This window comes from Culex pipiens, chromosome 3, assembly GCF_016801865.2.
Source record: "Culex pipiens pallens isolate TS chromosome 3, TS_CPP_V2, whole genome shotgun sequence".
Lineage (NCBI taxonomy): Eukaryota > Metazoa > Arthropoda > Insecta > Diptera > Culicidae > Culex > Culex pipiens.
Window position 1 is genome coordinate 136,546,950 of NC_068939.1, and position 25,386 is coordinate 136,572,335.

The 25,386-nt window shown below is 40.2% G+C and overlaps 3 protein-coding genes and 1 long non-coding RNA gene across 4 annotated transcripts; 2 read left to right on the forward strand and 2 right to left on the reverse strand.

Moving 5' to 3' along the window:
- Positions 1-4,974: 4,974 nt before the first annotated feature.
- On the forward strand, positions 4,975-5,732 carry LOC128093479 (uncharacterized). The gene is made up of 2 exons (XR_008212519.1): positions 4,975-5,386; positions 5,450-5,732. It is a non-coding gene; the product is annotated as an uncharacterized LOC128093479 (long non-coding RNA).
- Positions 5,733-10,241: 4,509 nt separating this feature from the next.
- On the reverse strand, positions 10,242-11,530 carry LOC120413809 (60S ribosomal protein L35a). The gene is made up of 3 exons (XM_039574764.1): positions 11,403-11,530; positions 10,415-10,925; positions 10,242-10,341 (listed from the first exon to the last, which is right to left on the reverse strand). Exons 2-3 carry the CDS (start codon positions 10,913-10,915, stop codon positions 10,318-10,320), a joined length of 525 nt encoding a protein of 174 aa, XP_039430698.1. The 5' UTR covers positions 10,916-10,925; positions 11,403-11,530; the 3' UTR covers positions 10,242-10,317.
- A 1,551-nt stretch (positions 11,531-13,081) lies between these two features.
- LOC120413799 (uncharacterized) lies at positions 13,082-13,774 on the forward strand. Its single transcript, XM_039574749.2, has 2 exons — positions 13,082-13,313; positions 13,383-13,774. Exon 2 carries the CDS (start codon positions 13,395-13,397, stop codon positions 13,749-13,751), a length of 357 nt encoding a protein of 118 aa, XP_039430683.1. The 5' UTR covers positions 13,082-13,313; positions 13,383-13,394; the 3' UTR covers positions 13,752-13,774.
- Positions 13,775-18,525: 4,751 nt separating this feature from the next.
- Positions 18,526-24,273, reverse strand: LOC120413787 (dnaJ homolog subfamily C member 3). Its single transcript, XM_039574736.2, has 3 exons — positions 24,004-24,273; positions 20,274-20,387; positions 18,526-20,200 (listed from the first exon to the last, which is right to left on the reverse strand). The coding sequence occupies exons 1-3, from the start codon at positions 24,095-24,097 to the stop codon at positions 18,915-18,917; spliced, it is 1,494 nt and encodes a 497-aa protein (XP_039430670.1). The 5' UTR covers positions 24,098-24,273; the 3' UTR covers positions 18,526-18,914.
- Between the last annotated feature and the right edge of the window lie 1,113 nt (positions 24,274-25,386).

The following is a 25,386-nucleotide window of genomic DNA, read 5'->3' on the forward strand; positions in this document are numbered from 1 at the left end:
TTCGGGCCGTTGTCGGCCCGGTCCGTCTGTCAGGGTAATAAAGAGTATTATCACTTTAAAAAAACGAGGATGCGTCAGATCGAAACAATGAACGATAAGATTTTGATCATGATTTTCATCAGTTAGAACTAAATTAAATTTTGCAAATTATGGTTTAAAACAAAACTTGAAAACTACGCAACAGGACCTGGTAATACTAAATGGTCGTTGTCACAAGATAGCACACAGCTGACGAGGTGTCAATGCAAAACATTGATAAAATATCGTGCGTCTCCATTAAAGCTGTTGCAATATTAACTAAGAACAAGAACACAGAAAATCCGCATATTTAATACAGTTAAAAATAGTAAAAAGGCAACATTCCAACATTCTCACTTTGCGGCGTGTACTTAGCGCCATTCCTCGACGGTCAATCCAATCAATAATTTATAAACTAGGTAAATACCGTTGGCGTAAAGTGAAGAATATGAATCTCTTTTTACTCTTCCCAGCTGATATCTCAGAGAGGGTGGGTGCAGTACAAGTAGGTACAAAAGTCAGCTGTGTTTGTATATCCATAATAACACACTCTTTGCAGAGAAAAAAAAACCAATTATTCCCATTCTCCTGTAGCCTTTTGCACTTTTCTTGTTCTGTTTTTTTTACTTCTCTGATGATAACTTACCGAGTCTTGCATTGTTCTGGGTGATTTACGACGAACTCTACCGCGTGTCGCGTTGCAAAACCTCGTTGTACGAAGAAGGGTGGGGGAGGGACCTTTAATTTTCTTCTGTGACACGTTTTATCGCATTCTGTCATGCAACAGATTTGTCATTTTCCGTAAACATTCCATTTTCGTGGAAAAACCTTGCGAAACATTTCAATTTTCCTGTCCTGAACATTTGCCAAAAATGCACTGTGCCATTTTTAAGAGCAAATCTTTTATTTTCAAGCATTACCTGCGAAGCTATTTTGTTGCTCACAATGTGCATTAGAGACGATGTATTGTGCATTCCTGTAACGACTTGAACGGTCAATTAAGTGATCCGACTTATTGCTTTAACCGTCGCGAAATCGCCGTTGTTGGTTGATGGCTATCTGAGAGCAATTCGATACAAAGTTAAGTCACGTGGTCTATAGGGGCAACGTGAGCCATCTCTCTATTGCTTCCTTGATGACCTGCTGAATCGTTACTTTGCAGTACACAACAGAGTTTTTGAGTTCCTTTCAGCTGTGTGTTGACTCTGAATCCATTTTGGAAAGATTATTGCTTATTACTATTATAAGACTAAGAAAAAAAAATAGAAAAAATAAATCCAATTGAAATTTTAAGAACGCTTTTTCTGGAAGTTAAATTTATTTAGGAATTTCTAAAAGCAATGTCTTCTCGTAACGAAAATCCCTGCAAATTTGGTTGCTTTTGTAACCATTACAGCGAATTTTATAAATTTAAGCATTTAAAAATAGATTTTTTGGAGAACATTTAAACTTACTACAGATCTCAAAAGATTTTTTTCATTTTATAAAGATGATCCCGTTAATAAAACTATTACAGTCGACTTTCTGGCTGTCGATCTTCTCGATATCAATATTGCTCCATCTATCGATAAATTCTTCAGTCCCTTCAAACTGCATACTTCGATTGGCTTTATTCAGGCTTCACTGAACACCAAGATCGGGTGCGCCGTGGTGCGGTTTTCGTGTCACTCTAGAACCCAAACCGAGCTGTTTATTGTCACACCATAGCAACTGTACCGAAAGCACCTTGGTACACCACCGGTGCACCCAACTGTATACCAAGATGCAACTCAACATATGGTTGATCCAAGTAAACCGGAGGCGACATTGTTTTGATTGAGGTTTGTTAGCCATCATTCACATCTTCGGGGTGGCCTGGCGGTTGTGATCTCCGTCTTTTAATCACGAGGTTCCTGGTTCAATCCTGACATAAATATTTTTGAGGTTTTTTTTTCAATTTTTATTATCAAAATTAGTGATTACATACATTAAAAAAAAAACTTCTTCGAACCTGCGACGCTCTAGTCAAAGGGTTAAAAAATTGAATGGATTTTTGTAGTGGAATAGAGAAAACGTTCTGTATTATGCAGGCAGAAAATGCCTATTTCAGGATTATATGCACTAGAAGTTTATTCTATTCCTGAAGAATTATTCTGAATAAATAAAAACATTAAAAAAAAAATAACTGTCGCGATTCGAACCAAGAACCTTTAAAATACTAATGCAGTGCCTTTGACAACCACACCATTAAGAAGTGTTGATTTCAGCTGGCTTGCTAGGCATCAAGAGTTCTAAACTTCTCCCGTGTGGTAGGCGCAGAAACCAAGTCAGTTTTGTGTACCCGATCCACACCGCCGTCACACCAAACTTTGGTTTCGGTGCACCGATCAAGCTACCGAGCTGTGTCGGGTTTTTTTCGTGACGAGAAATGGTGCGCATAGAAAAACCGGTATCACAGCAAACCGTTGTCGCACCCGTCAAAAGGAAAGTCTGATTGTCACTATTAGGGACCTAGGCTCTCTAGTCATTATCTCAGTAACAACTTTTCAATAGGGCGAAACCCTCAGATGTAAACAAACTGAGTTTTTGTCAGAATCATATAAAGCAAACAAAACTGATCCTAAAACACCCTCCATCATCACAAAATTCCGAAAATACGTAGTTTTACAAGCAAAAAACAAAAGGGCTAATCAACAACATCAATCAAAACAAACCAAATTGAGTTTCCGCCCTTGTGTTTTCACCCAATCACGAAGGGCGAATGTAGTGTTTTCTGCAAGTTCCGACGTATATTTAGAAACACCAAATTTTCGTTATAATTTAGTGAATTTTAACCTGACAATCCTCAAAATGGATCAAAATGTATGTTTCTGATGTCTCTGACCACAATTCCACAACAAACACAGATTTGTATGATCCTATACATAACTTTTTAATTTCAATTATTGTAGTATCGGATCTGGTCTGGATTCACAATCTAGATATGAAGGTCCATAATTTACCGGTTCTTGGAACATCCGGGGATTCTGGGTCTAGCAGTTGCAGGACAAAAAGTTAGTGTAGGGAGGTTTAGGAGGAATGCCGTACAAAATCATCGCCTCCGTAACCATTGAAGCTATGCAAAGATAGAGAAGGCAGGATGGTGGCGGGGTGGCCTAGTCGTCAGGTGCCATGTCTCCCACTTCCGGCGAAGACACCCCAAGGAACGTCACTTCAATATAGACCACATCGTACGGTGTATCCTGGCTCAACGATTCTTGGCCTGAATCGGACTCCTTCTGAAGGCTTTCTAGACCATTTTTTTATCACTGAGGTTGCAAATATCACTGTATTATCACTGACTGTAACGTTTCACAATGATAAAATAGTTGTTTCACCACTTTTTTCTTTAAAAACCCGAAAAATGAACAAAAAACAAAAGGACGAATCTGTTGTTTACTTTTGCTTTGCGGCGTAACCTGACGGGCTAAAACGTTGTTTTGGTTGAGTGGGTGGCGAATACGGTGGGGCGAAAATGGAGGCACGCTCTTCAAAAAGGCGTAATTTGTTTTTCTTAATTTTTAATAACAAAAACACCTTAATTAATTTCAAATGGCTCTCTATGATGAAATTATTACTATTTTCTATTACGTTTTGACAAAATTGATGGTTTTCATGCTTTTTTGTGGAAATAGGAATTGATCGGAATCGCAAAATTTTGAATGTTGATTTTCCCGAAATGACAGGATGGTAGGTTTCGCCCTTTTGAAATGTTGTTACTGATCTCATGGCTTGCACAGACATTTTTCTTTGAGAAACGAAGCTTTGAAGGGTGTTTGACATTAGTTTGTTTTTGTTTGCTGGACGTTGCCATGATTCTCTCCCATAGTTGGGTATCAAGGAAAAATATTTTCAATCGAATCTTCATTTTGTATCGTTTTGTAAACTGATGATTCTCTTCCTCGACGGTCCCTTGGATATTGACAACCAGAGAGTCGACTGTATTCACTTACATTGATTACCATTACCAATTCCTTTTTAATTGTTTTGAAATGTATTTCGGTGACTTATTTAATGTAACCAACTTGCATTAAGACGATTTTCGCCATATTTTATTGTCATATTCAATGTTGGTCAGTTACACCTTAAGAGCCATACGAAAATGTTAAAATTCAAAGACAAATAGAGTTTCATAGCGCAATAGCTCAATAACTCAACAACAATTACCTCAAATCGTTTGTGAGTTTAAGTCACAAGTGCCACCTAATGGAGCCATCAATCAAATCAGCGGCCAGAGAGAGGTCATCGAGAGTTCGCAGATGGAGGAGGAGAAAAATCGCAAATTATTCCCCACAATTGCAAGCGCCCCAATCGCACTAGAGTGGAGCTAAAAATAAGCAAATTGTCCTATTGTTTAGGACTCTCCTCTCTCATTATCTGTACGATAGTGCACCATCAGCTGACGGCTCTGGGGGTGACGTTTGGCCCATGCACGTGAAATTTAATCAGATTCTGAGCACGTTAGAAAAAAAAGTGGCACATTCCAAATACAGAGAGTATGCAAATTTAAGGGGCTTGTTAAGGAATCGAAAGAGACGAGTTTGATTGTCTACTTGATTGTCTATTAAAAAAAACAAATGTCACAGAATTTTAAATGTAGTTAAAACAAATATCCAACACAAGCCAATTGACTTTTTAATCAATTTGTTATGACCGTTTTAAATCTGGACCAACACGAGAAAAGGGCGGATAAGCATTTTGACAGCTGGAACTTTTTTGGCAATAGAGCTATCTAAGCCCGATCTCACACACACTAGCACACCATTTGTTTTGCTGGCGGGTACAAAATTTAACCTCACTTTTTTCGTGTACGTACACGCAATACATGCGCACGTAGATAACTCTATTCCGAGCCAACAGGTAACTTTTTCACATAACTCGATTTGTTAAACAATAGCCTTCCCAGCTACCTTCTACACTGAAAGAAACCAACAAATTCAAATGCTTTTCCACGTGAGCTGCTTCAAAAACCTACACGATGAATTCATATGTTTTTCCTTTGACCCTTACATTATTTTCAGGTCATATGGATGTGATAATCATTTGAAAACAGCTGATTGCTAGCGGAAACCATTTCATTCTTTTTTCGCATGGTGTTCACGTTGGAGTCAAGTGATTTTCTCTTGGATTGGCCCCATCAGTCTTTTCCCTTGATAGTTAGGTGGAAACCACGTTAAAATTGTATGTTTTGAATTTGAAAGTCAAGTGTCTTATTTTTTCGGAAATTCATTGAGCAAGATGGCGAGAAGGAGAACGGCACGTTCAGAGCTCGTCCCGAGCCCCAAGAGTTTTAATTTGTTAAAACTAGGATTTTAATATTAAAATTCATGAAGAATCGGAGTTGATCACGGTAAGCATATTGATTATCAAAAAAATGCTAAAATGACAACTTTTTCTATATCATTTTTCTCAGATAATCGATTTCTGGAGTGTCCAGTCCGCAGTGAACCGACTTCGGACAAATCTTTGAGAGTGCACAGTGTCCAAAAATGCCCGAAGGAACATTCGGTGACCAGTGACTGAGGAACTGCAAGCGTGGACTTAACAATGCGGCAACGCAAGAGATTTATTTGTGTTTTTTTTAATTTATTTTGTTGTGTTAGTGTGATCCAACTGGCTTTGCCAAGATGTGTTTTTGTTTTGTTATAATAAAAAAAGATAAAATGTGATAAATAAAATACAAATTTTGAAAATGAGTGTTGTCTTTATTCTTTTTTAACCTGCAGAAAAACAAACATTTTGGGGTGCTATCCATTTCATCTTCAAAAGAATTTCACGTGACATGCATGTGTGATTACATGTGAATTTCACGTGTTTTTCATTTAATTTCGATGAGAATTTCACTTGAATTTACCGGTGCACGCGATGAAAATTTTCTATGTGATTTACACATGATACTCACATGACAAGTCGAATGGGGCAGATTCATGTGGAAAACATGTAACCACAGACAAACAGACGTAAATCATTGAACTAATTTCGCTAAAATCCATCAATCACTAAATGCAACAAAAATTCAATAGTAACTAGCTCAATCTGGTGGCCAATTCTAAAATTGAGTGTTGCTATACAAAAGAGAAAGTGAAAGTGTTAGTACACGCAATCTTTCATGTGGTAGTGAGGGTAGGGAAATTTGTTTACTAAAACCAACATGTGGGTGGAGCAGCAGCAAGGACAGCCGAGCTATTTTGTTTCAGGACAAATCGAGAATTCAAAATATAACAGTCAGCACTTAGGTCAGCACCGAGGTCAGCACTATTGCTGCTAGTGACCGGCGTGACCGGTTGATTGGCTTCGGAAGCCCGGTGAGTGCGATCGGTTCCTCGCATGATCAGGACCAGTCTTCTCCGAGAGGCAGAAACGAACAGCAAGTGTTTTAATTTTCCTCTGCCAACAAAGTGTCCACTGGATAAGACTCTACCGACATGTAAGAAAATGGTTTTTTTTACGAGTCAAATTGAATGTTTTCAGAAGAAGGTTCACCTCGCAGGAAGGTGAGGAAATTTTTGGGTGGCAGAAAAATGGTTAAGCCGTTATCAATAACATGTCTGGCGGAGATTCCCGATAGAAGTCAGATAACTTAGCCCTGAAATCATTATCCGATTATGCGTGCGGAAAACCACCCGTCGCGTTCCGTTCCCGATCTTACTCAATGCACTATCGTTAGCATTATTTCGTTTTCGTTTAGCATTAGTCTTGATTGCAATGTATACCCGATTTTTCCAAATTCTAACACGAAGTTTGGATCAAGATGCAAAAAATCGTTGAACAATTTTTCTCTGCATGTCGTTTCTCATCTTTCACTGTCGTCAAACAAAGGCAGAAATATTTTGGCGCGCTAGCTGAAACGTCAGTGTGATATGCGCTCTGACTGTAGCGCCATCCCTTGCTGGTGGACGTTCCGAAAACTTCATTTAAATTCAAATCAGCCGTTATATTCCTGATTGATGAACATAAAAAGAGATTTACGTCTGTTTGTCTGTGGTTACCTTTTGTTTCGGAATTTGCAAAATAGTTCTAGCTGTCAAATTGCTTATGCGCCCTTTTCAAATGTTGCTCCAGAAATATTTTTCTATGTTTAGGTCACCACCGTGGCATATAATTTAAACTTTGAATTTTGTATTTGATTTTTTCCTAGGGTTTTTACTTTTTCCGATGTGTGGTCTCAAAACTGAAAATTTGTAAAAATAATTAGAAGTAGCCCATTCGATAAAAATAACCGATCGCTTCTTTCAGTTTTTTCCTTGAAAATGACTATGTATTTTTACAGTATTTTTTGCTATCTTTTTTTAAAGAATGAAAAGTCAACGCGATAAAAATCTAAAAGTAATGTAATCCGTTAAAATCAAGTGTCATAGAAATAAGTTTAATAATGTTTCGAATGAAACGTTTTTGAGATCTCCTGATCTTTCAAATAATAAAAAAATAGGAAAAAAAAACAACCCTAACATATGAACAGGTCTGCAACATTTTAGAAGTCTAAAAGAGTTTAGAAAGAGAAATACATAGAAATTATCTATAAAAATTCAAAATGTATATCTTACCTGAAATTACCCATAAATGCCTATAACTTCAAAACGATGCATGCCTTGTTGCATATGAGCAACTCTCTACGAAATCGGCCGATTTCAACCATTTTTATTTTTTGTATTTTTTAATTTGACTTAAACTTTGTGGGGGCCTTCCCTATGACCAAATAAGCTATTTTGCGTCATTGGTTCACCCATACAAGTCTCCATACAATTTTGGCTGCTGTCCATACAAAAATGGTATGTAAATATTCAAACAGCTGTAACTTTTGAGTGAATTTTCTGATCAATTTGGCATCTTCGGCAAAGTTGTAGGTATTATTGAGGACTTTTGAGAAAAACATAGGTACACGGAAAAAAAATTGCTTCACTAAAACTCAATTTCCCAAAATACGAATTTTTTGATTTTCGAGATTTTTCGATGTAATTTAGGGCACAACTTTTGAGCCATAGAGAAACATGGTCAAAAAATCTGCCACAGAGTTATGAATATTTGAAAAAATAGTGATTTTTGGAAAAAAAATCTAAGTTTCATGCAAAAACAAGTTTGACATTATTTTTTAATGCAAAATTGAATTTGCAATCGAAAAGTACTTTACATATTTTTTGATAGAAGGCTCCGTTTTCAAGATATAGCCACCGAAAGTTTGATTTTAGCAAAATATTTGCAGTTTTTCAATTTTTTTAAATAGGTAGTGAACATGAGTGACAATTTCTAAAAATATTTTTTTTAAAGTTCAGAAAATTTGCTATAAAATTGTCCAAGAGACATTGAAGATTGGACCTCGGGTTGCTGAGATAGGGCCGCTTTAAGGAAAAGAAACACGAAAATTGAAGTTTTCTAAGTCTCACCAAAGCAACCCCATTATTTTCTAATGACGATATCTCATCAACTAATGGTCCGATTTTCAATGTTAAAACATGAAACACTCGTAAAACTTTCCGATCTTTTCGTAAAAAAATATTTTGAAAATTTTTAAATAAAGACTAGCATTTTAAATGGGCGTAATATTCAATGTTTGGCCCTTTTAAAATTTTCGAAAGGATCGGAAAATTTCACGAATGTTTCATGTTTTAGCATTGAAAATCGGACCATTAGTTGCTGAGGCATCGTCATTAGAAAATGGTGGAATGTTTTGGTGAGATTTAGAAAACTTCAATTTTCGTGTTTCTTTTTCTTTAAGCGGCTCTATCTCAGCAACCCGAGGTCCAATCTTCAATGTCTCTTGGACAATTTTATAGCAAATTTTCTGAACTTTTCAAAAAAAAATATTTTTGGAACTGGTTACTCGTGGTCACAATTTTTAAAAATCGAAAGACTTCAAATATTTCGCTAAAATCAAACATTGCAAATTCAATTTTGCATTACAAAATAATGTCAAAGTTGTTTTTGCATGAAACTTCGATTTTTTTTCCAAAAATCACTATTTTTTCAAATATTCATAACTCGGCGGCAGATTTTTTGACCATTTTTCTCTATGGCTCAAAAGTTGCGGATTTTTGTCCCCTAAAACATATCAAAAAATCTCGAAAATCAAAAAAATACGTATTTTAGGAAATTGAGTTTTAGTAAAAAAAAAGTTGATAAAAAAATCTGCAATTTTTTTTCCGTGTACCTATTTTTTTCTCACTACACCTACAACTTTGCCGAAGACACCAAATTGATCAGAAAATTCACTCAAAAGTTACAGCTGTTTGAATATTTACATACCATTTTTGTATGGACAGCAGCCAAAATTGTATGGAGACTTGTATGGGTGAACCAATGACGCAAAATAGCTTATTTGGTCATAGGAAAGGCCCCCACAAAGTTAGAGCCAAATCAAAAAATAAAATAAAATCCATTTCCGGTTTTGGTAGAGAATTGCTCATTTCTAAATTACTTTTTGAAAACAACCAATGTGTTATTTGAAAAGTAAGCGAGATTTATACTTTGAAACCTACCTTCATCTGGGGCGAATCGGGACTACAGTCTGGATAGCGCTTATGAGCGGTATATTATCGACGATAATTTCATCGATTAACTACCTTGGTGAAAACCACACACCTATTTTATGACCGAGCCACGTAGCCCAGTGGTAGTTCGGGGTTCAAATTCCGGCTCTGACCAACACAACTGGTGATCTTTTCCCTTCTGGATTCGATTGCTTAGTAAAGGGAAGGTAGTGTATCGTCACAAACTGGACCTTATCAAGACAGCTTAGGAAGACAACCTATGGAATGTTAACATTAACCTCAACATGTTAACATTAGTTGAGTTTAAAACTGTCACTGAATCCGCATTGTAAATGCCAGCCCCGATACTCTACACGAGGGTTCCCCTTAAGAATTGGGAAAGATTTTTTTACTTTTTACACCTATTTTATCAGTCTAAACTGAGTAACTTATCGATGCCGGTGTGCTTCTTGTACTAAGCTTGCTGGGTTTAGTATCTAGTTAAAACAAGAGAGCACACGAGTATGTTAAATAATTTCTATTCCCACTATCACTATCGAGATAATGTTCCACAACCTGAACATAGATGAAGTCACTATACAAGAGTTTTCTTCTAAAACTTCTGAATAATTCTCCTTCTGAAGTAAATAATACTCACGAAATGAGTTCCATACTTTTCGCTGTAAGGTTTTTCTCAAATTCCGCATTCATTGCATTTCAATACACACACACATGAACATGTTGCTGTTTTTAGTAGGAATATCCTCGCTTTTTATTGTGGTTTGTTGTAAATTTACACAGTAAGTTTAGCTTAGGCTTAAACACGGGATGGGTACAGCATCTGCAAAAATAAAAGAGAAAACCAAAATCGTTAGAAATTAGCTCTCAATGGAAGCGCAACAAGAAAAACTCACAATCCGGATGCGGTGTCCCATGGCGTGGCCGGGCAGGTTGGTGCGGAAGCGAGCCCTCACGCTGCCGCTGTTACCGTGCGAGCGGGTGATCTTGCCCCAGATGGCGCGGATGTTGGTCTTCTTCTCAGCGAGGCCGGGCGCGCTCAGCTTGGCCTTGCCACGGTACACGTACACGCAACGCTTGCCGATGTAGAACAGGGCGTTCTTGCGGTTGCGGCAACCCTCGACCTTCAGGATGGCGTGGTTCTCGTGCTGGTTCCGCAGGCCACGCTTGTACCCGGTGAAGACGGCCTTGGCCCAGAGACGGCCGTAGCTCTTCTTCTGGTAGGGCAGGGCGGCCTTGGCCGTGCGCTGTCCCTTCGGCTTGTGGGTACGGGCCAGGATGGCCTCCTTGGTTTGGGACTTCTTGACGCCCTTGGCGACCACCGGAGCAGCGGCGCTCTTGGCGGCGGCCTTGCCACCGGCCTTCTTAGGGGCAGCCTTCTTCGCTGTATCGGCCATTGCGTTCTAGCTGGAAAGAGGGGAATGAAAAATATTAGAAACATTCCGACGGATTTCAGGCAAGCACTTTGGCAGTTGTTTTCGATGTTTGGAGGTTATGCAGCTGGAAAATGTCAACAATCGCATTTTTGTACTCATTTTAAACTTCTTGAAGAAATATCTTTCAAGCGCACCAATTTCTTAACAAAACAAACGTATTTAGATCTTAAATCACATTCAATCAGTCCCACAGTTTCACCCAAAAAAAAGACTTGTCCAACTTCCGACCGACAACAGATTTTGACAGTTCTCCTCAGAAGCACCGTTCCAGTTTACAAGTCGACCGTCAACAACGATCAGTTTTCGGGCAAATTTTCACTAATTTCCGCCGAAACCGGCAACAAATTTATTTCCAACCACACGCGACACTGTTCCGCACAATCGAAAACAACTTGCACCGCGAAATTGCACCGATTTCGAGCCATTTTTGCGATTTTTCCCGTAGTACCTTGGATGAAATGTGTCCACTAGCATACACGATGCCGGAAAAAGAGAGATCACACGAAAGAGATGGCAAAGGAGTACGAACTGTCACGGGCATTTCCGCCGCGCTAGAGCGGTTGATATTCTAGTACTGCAATGTTTGAAAATGTTAGTGCTGCATGGGCGAAAGTACACGGTGATGAATTTTTTAATGGTTTCGGGTTAAATTATCTTTTTTGTATTTTTTTTTTTTTGTTTAATGGAGCACCCGCAGTCAGGATTACCATTAAAATTTGAAAAATCTGGCAAAATATCGATGAAAAATCTGGAAAATCTAGCTGATTTTATGACATTAAAAAAGTTGAATTTACATCTTCTTTTTGTAAAACATATTCTACTTTTATTTGATTTTCAATTAAATACGTTCATTTTAATCAAAAAATTTGTATAAGATGGGCATAAAGTGGAAAATTTGGCAAAATCTGTCAATATCTGACACAGAGAAGGGTAAATCTTTATTCTGGCTGACACTTGAAATATCTGGCATTCCCAGATTTATCTGGCAACCTGGCAACCCTGCCCGCAGTTCGCTCCATAAGAAATACATTGTAGAAAAAAGTAAAAACTGCTCGAATGGAAGTGCTCCATTGAAAAATAGGGTCCAAACTAAAGCCCTATGTTAATATAATCATAAAATGATAAAATGCATGCCAGAGAACAATAGAGCATTTCCATTCGAGCAGTTTTTGCTTTTTTTCTAAAATGTATTCCTTATGGGAGAACTCTCATTTCTACCACTCGAATCCGGTGCTCCATTTCTGATAACTTATTTGTGCGGTGAGAGAAAACAGCCTTCGACTGTGCATCCGACGTTGTGAGTAGCTTTGAGCACTCCGGATATACCACGGGCCATCACATGCTGTAGATCATCCGGACGGTGCTTCTTCACATATACTGAAAGACCAACCATATTCACTGACGAACTGACAAGCCACCAGGAATAAATTTGTCGATTATTTTTGACCGCACACTGTTTCTTTTTCTTTGTACTATTCTCTTCTTCAGCGATTGTCAGAATTCGTATTGGACGTTTTGTCAGCTGCTTTCTTGCTTAACAATTTGTGAAAACGGCGGATAAGAGTTGGAATGGAAATGTTACGAAAAGTCTAACACAAGCCTGATTAGGAAGTTTAACGCAATTTGATGCATAATTTCCCATTAAATAATAAGGCTTTCTAGTCAGAAATTTACCAACACATTCAAAGTATGTTTACATGACAGCTGGACGTTTGTTTGCATCAGGTTTCCTATCTCTTTCTAGCAAATTTTTTTTGTCAAGCAACTTCTAGCTGGTTTATTTGACTGACTGCCCGATATGTCAGCCAACATACTTCGCAGGGCTGTGACAGCTACAGCTCGATCCGAGGGGGATGTCACTCCGCGATAACACACTAAAACGCACAAAAACGAGCTCGAAAAGCATCAACGCTTCTCATCGTGCCGAGTTTTCACATAACGCCACCTTAAAGCAAGTTATCGCATGTTAACGCGCGTTAAAGCGAGTTAAAGCGGCTAGCGTCTGCTCGACTTTTGAACCAACCGAATCGATCTTGCAACCTTGCTGTCTTAAGTCGAGTAGTTTTTGATCGGGTTTGGCAACTCGGTATTTGTTTTGGTTTATTTTTCCTGCAGTTTCAGGAAAAATAAACAAAGCAATCTGTGAGTTTTATTTTCCCCCCTCGGTGACGAAATCGCTGCTGGTTTGTGCCGCTACGCTGGTGGTCCCCACGGAGCAGGTGAAATCGTCTCGTATTGTGGTGCAGATGCGGTCGCCGAAGAATATGCCGACAGGGTTTGTTGAGGTGAACGGGAACGGACGGGTGGACGACATGGAAGGGAAGACGGAAAATCTTCTGACTGCAAACTCAAGGAGGAGGTAAGATTTCGAGGGCAAGATTTTTTTGAGCGGTCGAGTTTAGGATTTTAATTGTTACCGTCCCCCCAGTGTATCGCCGAAATGTTCGCCAAGCAGCTAACGAATTTCTTCAAGGGCTCGAGAACCATCGCCTTGGCCAGGGAACTGCTGATGCGGCTAAAGATCAGCAATGACGATGAGCGTAGCATAATCCGGGGGCGCGGCGGATTCGAAACGGACTCCGAGAGCGTTGATACGCTGGACGAGGAAGAGGTGGACGTGGATACAGAATGCCTTCCAGTCCTGCCAAAAAATTCATCCGCGAACGTACGTGTAGCGCGACCTAACCGTAATAAGCAGCGACTGTCGGTCCGGAAGTTCAAGAGTTCAAGTTCCTCAGCAGCTGTTCCACGGTTACAAGAACAAGAAGGAGATGCTCAACGAACCAGGAAGAGTTAGCAGAATGGAAGGCAGGAGGAGGCTGAATGCGTCGCGATTTGGAGATTCGGGACCAGCTGCAGGATTGCAACGAGTCGATCAAAAAGCTGACCGTGGCAAGTTCATGAAATCAATTCTGGAAGGGCAATCTGGAGTTGATCGAGTAGTATGAAATAAATCAAATAATATATTTAAATTTATGGTTTATTGTCTTCCGGAGGATCATCCTGCTCCACTTTTCGTTTCTTGGCGTGGGACTTGTGGAACTTGTTGACCCGGAGCACGGAATTGTCCCGCTTGAAGGCATATTCCGGACTATGATTGACGAGTGACTTGGCCAACAGGTGTTTATCGATGGATTCCTTCCACATATGGTCCATTATTACGTTGCACGTAGAACACATCAAATCTTTGCTGTCCAGATCGACGTGATGCGTCCCTTCCGGATTTTGCATGACCCACATAAATGACACGAAACCCTCGTCGGTGTACTTTTCACCTACTCCCCTTCTTCACGATCCTCCACCAACGAAAGTTGCTTCTTGATCTTCCCCGACGGCTTCGATTCTTCTTTTGTTTAGCGAGTGGAAGAACGACTTAACTCCTTGTTGGCCGCGATCAGCAGGTTCAGCAACGTGGCCGAGTTATTGATTTGTAACCGCGACGGTCTCCGGAACAACTGCGGCTTCTATTCTGTACCGGCTGCAGTTGAGCTGGCCGCGTTGCATGTTTCTATCAGCGATTTGTTGTTGTTGCCCGCGCCAGAAGCTTAATCACGCCGTTCTGTTGGACAGGTTTGAAATAACTAGAGTTAAAACTCGAGTAAGCCACTTCACGATCAAAACTCACCAAAAGCAGGTTGCGAAGATCGGTTTGGTTAGCGGCTGCAGCTCAGATTAGCGGGCTTTTACAGGTGTCGGGCCAGGTGGTACGATTTTAAACGTTTCGTCAATGTTGATCTCCGCAATGCAAACTCCGGGATCCGTTTCTGCAGGTTGAACCTGTTGCCAAAGTCATCATCCAACAAGGTTGGCCGTTTCAAGTCTCTGAAACATTGACCCTTGGCAGCTGCAAATGTTTCCTGGTACACCGCTCCTTTTTTGGTTTAAACTTTTGTTTCTTTACGAAAAGTTGGTAGGAGACTTTATTTTTCAAGAAAAAAAAGCAAAACAAACTGCTCGAATGATTTGACAACGAGATCTGTCATTTGCTGTTGACAGTTCTCGCTGTCAAAAAAATCGAGCAGTCTGATGCGTGAACGCAAGAAAAGGTAAAGCAAAAAGCGAGTTAACGCGGTTATCGCGCGTTAAAGCGGAAAAGCAAAAGTTAGCGCTGCAAAGGTATGAAAAGGAAGCTTTATCGCTCGGTCAACGCGAGAGTGACACCCCCCTCGGCTCGATCATTGTTTGCATCAGGACACTGTGACGAGGAATTCGTCATTTTTGAGTTAAATTATATTTTTTTCACTGGGCCTAGAAAGCCTTATGCAAGATTTGCAAAAAATTCACCGTAAAATTCCAAATTCGCCAAAGTTTTAAGGTTTCAATATGTTTTCTCTCGTTTTCATTTGTTGTTCCAGAAAGTTTCTCAGAAAGGAGCACCCGCAGTCGAGCAGTTTTTGACAGTTCGCTCCATAAGAAATACATTGTAGAAAAAAGCAAAAACTGCTCGAATGGAAGTGCTCCATTGCCGCTGCGCATCTGTCAAATCGTCTGTTTGACAATCGCTGATCGCTGAGGGTGAGTGAGAAGGAAGATAGTGCGGTAACTTTGAATGGAGCACCCGATTCGAGTGGTAGATATGACAGTTCTCCCAAGGACGAACCGGTCACTTTGGTGGTCTCTCGTGTCGCCACCAATAAAGGAGAAAAGCTCGAAACTTAACCTCAAAGGTAAACAACCGAATGAACTTTTTTGACAGGTGTCAGTTTCGGGACTTAGCATTTAAAATTATAATTTTGTTCCGGTTGTTCCGCTTCGCATGGACACAAACACGGCCAGGAACACGGCAAGGACACGGCCACGGGAATGGCCAGAAACAGGCAACTACACGGCCAGGGACACGAACACGGCCAGAAGCACGGACCAGCACACGGGCACTAATCCGAACAAAAACTGGGGTTATGACGTTTCGCGCAATCGGAAGCAAATTCAAATTCAAATGCTACGTCACGGTTTTCTTGCCTATTGGGTCCTAAAATGAAGCTTAAATTTGTGGTTTTATGGTTCACAACGCTAATGCTTATTTTTCTGAGTACATACCATACCAATCAGCATAGCGCACCAGGTACGCGTGCTGTAGCAAGAAGACGCTTCCATCTTTCTCGATCTTGCGCTGCTACTCTCCAATTTCCCAGGTTACAGATCTTCCGGATATCACCATTCACTTGATCTCCCCACCGTGCGCGCGGTTTCCCTGCTCTTCTGCCTGTTCCGCCAGCTGGTTCAGCGCGGTCAAAAAGCAGTCTGACAGGCTGGCTCTCGTCCATTCGGGCGACATGGCCGGCCCACCTGAGCCTCCCGATCTTCGCCTGGGTGGCGATGGTCGGTTCTTCAAGAAACGCGTGCAGTTCGTGGTTCATGCGTCTTCGCCACACTCCGTCAGACACCTGCACTCCACCGTAGATCGTTCGTAGCACCTTCCGTTCGAAAACTCCAAGGGCACGTTCGTCCTCCTGCCGCATCGTCCAAGTCTCGTGGCCATAGAGGACTACCGGTCTAATCAGTGTTTTGTACATCGTCAGCTTCGTGCGGCGTTGCACTCGATCTGATGTGAGAGTCTTCCGTAATCCGAAGTACGCACGATTCCCGGCAAAAATACGAGTCCGGATCTCTTTGCTGGTGTCGTTGTCGGCGGTTACCAGCGATCCCAAGTACACGAACTCGCTCACCTCCTCCAACTCATCATCATCCACAGCTAGAGGGGTGAGACATGGGGGGCCAACGTCCTTCGAACCCCTTCCTCTCATGTACTTCGTCTTCGTCGTATTCATGCCAAGTCCTACACGCCTTGCTTGTACCTTCAGTCGGGTGTAGACATCCTTCACCGTCTCCAGGTTTCTTGCCACAATGTCGATGTCATCGGCAAAAGCAAGCAGCTGGTAGGACCTGTTCATGATCGTGCCACTCGTGTCAATGCCCGCCCTTCGAATAATGCCCTCAAGGACGATGTTAAACAGCGCACAGGATAGGCCATCACCTTGCCGCAGCCCTCGGCGTGATCCAAAGGGTTCCGCTAAATCCCCCGAAACACGCACGTGACACATCACACCATCCAAGGTAGCCTTGATCAGTCGAGTCAGTTTAGGCGGAAACCCGTTCTCGTGCATAATCTGCCATAGCTGCTCGCGGTCGACTGTATCATAGGCCGCCTTGAAGTCGATAAAGATGTGATGTGTTTTTCTGAGTACAATGACCTATTATAGCACAGCAAAGGATTTAAAATGGATTTTTAAATCAATATTGAAAAAATAACTTCTTCACTTGACAGCTCTTTCCAAGGAGACCATAGTTGATCCATCTTAAAATGGTTTTTTTTTTTTCCTGTATTCTGGAAATGGAGCATTTCCATTCGAGCAGTTTTTGCTTTTTTATACAATGTATTTCTTATGGAGCGAACTGTCAAAAACTGCTCGATTGCGGGTGCTCCATTTCCCGACTTGAATGAGCATTATCGGGTCGCAATTCTTGATTCTGTTTTTCGTTTCGGATTTTTTCAAACCAAACCCACTGTGTGTGTGGCTTGAAGCAAAAATTCGAGCAAAATCGAACAGTTTAACACACTAAAAATTATCTTGTACATGACACGAAAAAATGCATAACGTGATGAATGCTCAATATTGAGTTGAATTTACTGGAGTGATTTTAAACTTGAAGATTTTTATTTCTAAGAGTCTTACCGTCATCTGGGGCGAATCGGGACTACAGTCTGAATAGGGACAGCAGTGTTTGAAAGTTGAAGGTTTAAAATTTGGAAATGGTTGTACACATTTTGTTGGTTTGAGTATCTTTTTGAAACCAATAAAAAAAAATCAAAATATTGTACTCTAACATGGTTAAAACTGCTGTCCCAATTCGCCCCATGTGTCCCAATTAGCCCCAGTTGACGGTACTGATTTTCAGCACACCAAGGTTTAAACTTTCAACACTTTTCAAAAGCTATGATTTTAAGTCAATCTTTCATAGGTCGATATTAAAATTTTATAAGAATATACCGTAATCTGGGGTGAATCGGGACTTCAGTCTGAATAGGGACAGCAGTTTTTAGAGCACTTAAAGCGTTTATATTTGGAAATGGATGTACACATTTTGTTGGTCTGAGTCTGTTCTAACCGAAACTAACCAGAAAAATCAAAATATTGTGCTCCAACATGGTTAAAACTGCTGTCCCAATTCGCCCCATGCGTCCCGATTGACCCCAGTTTACGGTACGTATTTCAGTGCATTGAAAATGCATACTAATTTCTGTAATATTAATATTATTATTAATAAATAAACTTGATTAAAACTTTAATTAATTATTAAGTAGGTCGAATACCGATGCAAAAAGGGCTTTGTTTACCAATGGCTTTTACGGCTTTTTGAAAACTCATCCGAGAAATCTACGTTGAAAGATTTTCTATGTTATTTAAATTTAAATTGTTTTTGTTATTCAGAAATTACGAGAGGTGTATCATTTTTTGACCCATAGTCAACCCCACTGACGGTACGTCAAACAAGCCCTAACTTATTGATCTGAACTTTTTAAAGGGTTTGAATTCGGATATGATGAAAAAAAAGAAGCAACGCAGTTCTTGTTACTAATCATTAATTGTGATCAAGCGTTTATTTACACTAGTTTACTTTACTCCTACTTAATCAGTTCTTCAAACCTGATGATGGGGCAAAACGAGAAAGTAAGGAAACAATCGGTTCGTTTTTTTTTTCGAATTTGAAATTTTTGCTCCAAAAGGCGTGGTGTTTTTGCGTTTCCCGCGTGTCTCAAATTTCACTCCATCGATTGCTAACTTATACCGAGGTATTTTTTTATTTTTTTTTTTTATATAAAAAAAGGAATTGGTTTGATTGCTAAATTCAACAGGAAAGAACCAAAGTTCAGACGCAAAAAAAAGTGAGGGGAAATAATTTAAAGCTGGCACTGCACGGTCCGTCCCAAAGGGGAGAGCAACGTAAAGATGATGAGGATCTACGTGAAGTGGAACTTGAACTGGAACGGTGACCCGTGCTGGAAGTGATGGAAGGGATTGCCGCCGCCGAAGCCGTTGTTGCGGCCGCCTTCCGGATCGAGCGGATCCTCGCCGGCGTCAAACTGCCGCCTCTTCTCGGGGTCGGTGAGAACTTCCTTGGCGGCGGCAATGTCGATGAACTTCTTTTCGGCCATCTTCTTCTCGTCGCCCTGGAAGTTATCCGGGTGCCACTTTTGGGCGGCTTTCCGGTAGGCTTTCACCACTTCCTGCTTGGTCGCGGATCGCTTCACGTTGAGAATTTTGTAGTAATCCCTCCGTTCGGCTTGCTTCTGCATTCGCTGGGCCCGTTCGATGCCATCCTTGGCCCGCTGAAGGCTGTCGTTGATTTCCAACGCCTCGCGGTACTGGTGGATGGCGTCGTCGTACATCTCAGCGCCGATTAGGGCTTCTGCCCGGTCGCACATCACTTCCGGATCCTGGTACAGGTCCAACGCTTCTCGACACCGTCCGACGGCTGCCGTGTACTGTTCGTCCTTGACGAGGCAAGAGCAGAGCACCTGTTTGCCGTTGTACACCATCATCGGAACGTCCGGTTCAAGCTTGATGAGCTTTTCGGCGTATTGCGTACAGTCGGCGTACCTTTGCTCTTCCAGCGATGATTGCGCATCTTGCAGCACCTTGTCGACCTTCTTGATCTTTTTGTAAAACGGGAAGCAGTCTTTGTGCTCCGGATCGAGCTTTAAGCACTCGCGAATCTCCTTCAGTGCCGATCCCGAATCTCCCAGGTCGTACAGAATCTTCGACAGCGTGTAATAACCATCCGTGCTATCGTGCGAAAGGCGATTCACCGACCGGAAGTCATTGACAGCGGCCAACCGATCGCCAATCCGAATGTACGATTGTGCCCTCGCTTCCCGAATCTCCACCGACCACGGACAAATCTCCAGCAGCTGAGTCAACAGCGCAATTGCCGTGCCAAAGTCACCCCGTTGCATCACGTCCAAGCACAGCGCCCACTGATCCCGGGCCGGGTCGATCCGGGCGTACTGGAAGTTCACGTCGTGATTGTTCGGATCCATCCGCAGCACGTTCACCAGGTCCACCTCGGCGTTGTCGAAGTCACCCATCTTGAGGTAAACCTGGCCCCGTTGCGCTCGGGCCGCAATAAAGTCCGGCTTCAGCTCGAGCACGCGGGAAAAGTCGTTGATGGCGAACTTGGACTTGCCGAGGGCCAGGTACACCGTTCCGCGCTTGAAGTACGTCAGATAGTTGTTCGGGTCACCCTCTGTTGTGGAAGGAAATGGTTGCGCAAAGGTTGGAATTCGATTATTGAACATCGTCAGCGTGATGAAACTTACCCACGGCGGCATGGTAATGTGTCAGGGCATCCGAGAGCTGTCCCCGTGCCAGCAGGTCCCTTCCCATCTCCAGGTGGCGGTCGATATCCGCCTGTGAGGTGGCCGATTCTGCCCCTGTGAGGATAAAGAAGAATCACAATTAGAAATTTGATGTTAATTCAATAAATTTTTTTAAAAAGAATACAATTTGACTTAAACCAAAGGTTTATTAGTTTTTCCATACAAGGTTCCTGATCATATAAAATAGGTATATATGTGAATATTCGGAAATCTGTATCCTGAGGATGGATTTTCTGATCGATTTGGTGTCTTCGGCAAAGTTGTTTTGATATGTTTTTGGAGAATTTTTTGCCCTAGAGATTAGGATGGTGCCAAATCTGGTACCGGATGAATTTTTTTTTTAAATTTAATTGTGATTTTTGAAAAAAAAACGTTACTTAATCCACTTTTTCCAACAAAATCACGTTTTTGAGCAAGATTGTCGCAATTATTTTTTTTTTCAATCATTTTTGTCTCTGAAATTGAATGTGTTAAAACGTTAAAATCAGCAAAAAAAAGATATCTGGGATATAGCCCAAGGCATAGGGGCAGGGGGGCAGAATGGACCGCCTAAGGAAAATTTGCAATTTTCAGTGTAAGAACGGGCCTTGACCGATCTTATGCACTAGGTTCCCGACGAACACGCACTGCCCTTACACCTACATCTCACCCTTGCTCTGAGTCAGTACGAGCAGCACGCTAGAACACGCTTTGAGTGTTCGTGCCAGGCATGCACACCTTCTTTTCCGGTTACGCATTTTAACTCGGCCGGGGGTGGTACATTACGTAGGGTTTGATGCAAGTATAAGCGCGCCTAACCATTTATAGTGTGCCTATCAACTTTTATTGAAGCAAAAACTGTTTATTTTCAGTATGAATTCAAAAACTAATTGTTATTTTACTGTGTATTGTTTTCTGCTGAAATCTTCCCTATTGTTGAGTCGTGTTTATCTGTTGCTATTTCTTTTGTCGCGGTGCTGTGTTACAATATTTTGGTCCTAAGCATTTTAGAAAAGTTTTTCAAAAGTACAATAGTAATATTTGTGTTAATCCTTTAATCATTCCATAAATTGAGTAAGGGCTCGAACCTCACTTGCTTAAGAAAAAGGTGAAGTTTCAAAACAATGGACAGTGAAGGAAATATACTATGTAAAGAATCAATAGTAAAAGAAAGATAGTAATTTATGAAGTAGATATAGAAATTAACAATAGTTAATAAATAGAGGTAACAAACAAGCTTAGATTGTATTGAGGGCAATTTACAGGGAAGATGAGAAATTATTCAAATAGATAAATAAAGAAAAGGCATATGATAAACAAAATTGACATCGCTGCCAAATTAAGGGAAAGCAGACAGTTTTTTTACAGCAGCATCAATTGGTAAAATAGAGTGGAAAAGCGTTGAGAAATAAGAGAATCAAATGAGTAAAATCGAAATCAAATGGAGGATAGTAAACAGAAGCCGCGTTAGAAAATCAGTGAAACAAAATAAACAGAAGATAGGTGGTAGCTGAGAATGAAGAGAAGAGAAACCCCGTTGTGCGATGTTTCAGGTACATCCACAGCAGTTGACTCAACATACTGCGAATCAAAACAATACCGTCTACAATCACAAATTACTTCCCTTTCCCACATTGGCGGTCGGATCAACAAAGTTCAAAAAAGCAAAATATAGAGAATTTTCTCAGCTTTTCAAAAATATGTTTTTACAAGATGGGTAAACATGTGCACTAGTTTAAAAAATGGAAAACTGCGATTATTTTCAAAAAAGTTGCCTAAAAATTGCTTAACTTGAAAACGGTGCACTTTATGAAAATTTCACTGAAGTACGTTTTGATTGAAATTTTTTTTTCTAAATCAGTATTGATTCAAAAATTCATAACTCGGTCAAAGATTTTTTGCACAACCTGGAAATTTCTGAAAAGTTTTTTACCGTGTATCATTTTTTTCAGTGTAGTCCATATCCATACCTACAACTTTGCCCAAGACACCAAATCGATCAAAAAAATCCTTCAAAAGATACAGATTTTTAATTTCCATGCATCATTTTTGTATGGACAACTGCCAAATTTGTATGGAAATATATATGGACAAACTAATAATGCAAAATGGCTTCTTTGGGCATACCGAAGGCACCAAAAAAGTTTTAGCCGGATTAAAAAATACAAAAAAAAATCGAATGACCGAAATCTGAGAAAATTGCTCATCTTTTAAATGCATAGAAAAGTAGAACTCTTCAAATTTCAGAAAATTTTAGGGTTGGAAGTAAGACTTGTTTAACGTGACTTTGCCAGTGGTTTAAAAATGTATTTTTTTTCTGGGCTCAACTTTAGATGTGTTTTTTGTTTTAAAATGAAACAAGAAAAACATATAACGAAAGAAGTAGAGTTTTTCGTAGAACAAAAGTTGATCAAAACTAGGGTTTGTTAAAAAATTACGTCCATGAATAGGGGGAGGGAGGGGTCTGAAGTTTGTGACAACCCATGTTAAAGGTATAGAAAAAGTGTGTTACCGGAGGGGGGGGGGGGGGGATTGCGTACTTTGTGTATTAATTTTTTTGTGAAAAATAAAAATAAAAAATTGGAAAACATTTTTTGTGTACCTATATTTTTTGAAAAAATTAAAACTAATTTAATTTTTACAGGTGATTTTGTATGAGTATGACCAACCCACAAAATTGTATGGAATTTCGTATGAAAAAAAAATACTGATGCAAAATGGCTTCTCATATAGAAAAAGTTTCAAAAAAAAAAACAACGCAGGCAAGTAAAGTAGAATTCAAATGTTAGTTGATGTTTTTCGATTTATTTTGTTTTAAAAAGCACCGTCTCAAAATATAAATTAATTTCTTGCAAATTTTTTCTCCATGGTTAATAATATAAGCTTTTCAACTGTAAAAAAAAAAACACTTTTACCAATTATATCTGGTACAGAGAAACCTCTTTTTACGCGTTGCATTACGCTTTTTATTTTGGTAATTTCTCTAAAACAATGCAATATTTTTGAAAGCTTCAAAAAGCGTTTAGTAGATGAACAAAACCAACAAATTGCTTCTAAAAGTTTGCTAAAAGGTTGCGTCGTTCCAGAAAAATCGACAAATTAGGAAAACGTAACGCACCGCGTAAAAAGAAGTTCCTCTGTATAATAATTTTCTCAAGAAACACATCATTTTAGTTTCATTGATGTTTCAACCCACGCGCGTAAGTTTACTTTGTACACACTTTGTAAGGACACTTGTAAGCAACGCAAAAACACGCGACGAATGGTCACATTTTTTTAAATTTTAGACGATTTTGTTTAGTTTTATAACAGATCATTCATCATTTTTATAGATATATATTGCAAAAAATCATTCCAAATGCATCAATCTTTCGCCAACATCGTCCACGAAAGTGAGAGATAACAAAACAGAGACCTGACCCGCTATTCGGCCGACCGACCAAGAGGGACACGTCAGAGTTTGGATGTTGTTGGACGAGAATAACCTTGCCTTGTGGTAAACTGACGATGGTCTGTGTGATTTTTGGACGCGCTTATCTCTCTGAGATGATTGAGGAAATTTCAATTAAAATTACGAAACCTGTTTCGTTTTGATGAAGGAATGATTTTTCGCCCAACTACTAAATCAATGGTTAATCCTTCACACTAGTATAGACTTAGATTTTAGTTTTCTTCCTGCAGCGGGACTTACGTTTGAAACACAGGTCTAATAATAGAAACAGCAGGACCGTGGTTAATTTGCGGCTGTCGCTGAGCTGCGACATTTCGTACAAATTCAGCAGCATTTTCGCGAGATTTTCCACCCGTCGTGGTTTGCTTTCTTCACGTCAAGCAACACAGCACCGTTTTCTTCTTCGCTTCACTAAGATAGAACCGATTCTACACCGACATACTCCGGAGACCTGTCCGGGCCGTCGTTCCGAGTTCGGGTTGTTAGAGTGTTCTGCACCAAAATTTACTTCTGAAGCTGCAATGCAAACGCAAACTGACGTGTTGTTCTTGCGTTCGAGCAGTTTTGACAACCTCCCAGATGTGGTCGACGCTGATTGGTTGGCGTGTTTGACAGCTGGAGAGGCTTTGCTGCATGGGCCCGGCGACGTCGCGACGCTGTTTTGGGGAGGTAGTAGATTGGTGGACACACTTTTTGGCGGCAAGGACGGTATTCAGAATGCGGATTTTATCTGTTTTGTTTACAATTTTAATTTTATTTACAGATTAATTATTTTTAAAAAATAATAATTTTCAATCGCCTGTATTGAGAAATTCAAGAATTGTTTTGATATGTAAGGAGAAACGAAATTAAAAAAAATAAACCGTTTTCATTAGTTTCCCAAGCGGCGATATAACTGCGCGGTTACATTTGAGTGGGTATTTACCTATGTACCAAAACTTGAAAACAAACAAATAAAAACGAATACATTCAAACCCCGATGGTTTGACACGAACTGTTGTCAAACGAACGGGGTCACTTTTTAGTTTGACACCCCTTTTACACGGAGTTCACACACACCATCAAACGTGCCGTGTAAAAAGGGACAGTTCGTCACTTTTTAGTTTGACTTTGACCAACCAACGAGGTACAAACTAAAAAGGTGTCAAACGAAAAAGTGACCAACCACCGGGGGTTGAGTGTACAATTTTAATTTTTTTTGTAATATTGTGAAATATCGGTGTTGGAAATAGTAAAATAGAGTAAAATCTCAAAGCAATTGTTACGAAGTGTAAGTTTAAAAAAAGTCTTTCGAAACCTCTCCGGAAATCCACGAAACAGCCCCCCTTACAGATTTGATAACACGGTAAGTAATTTTTTGTTACGTTTTTATCAAACTATCTGAGATCCGGCCTCTAAAAAGTGCTTACAACTTTTGGTAGGGCTGTCAGATCTTCAATGTAATGGACGCTTTGAAAAGCGGTATACGCACTTCGGAAGGAACTGGTCAAGAAAAAAATTAATTAGGCAGCAGCGGCAGCGAAAGCAAGCCAGAGAGGGTAAAGAAAAGCCCCAAGAAATCATTCCCTCTCCTGTGCTCTGCTGTTCGTAAAGCTGTTTCTTGACCTCTTTCCTACCGATCTG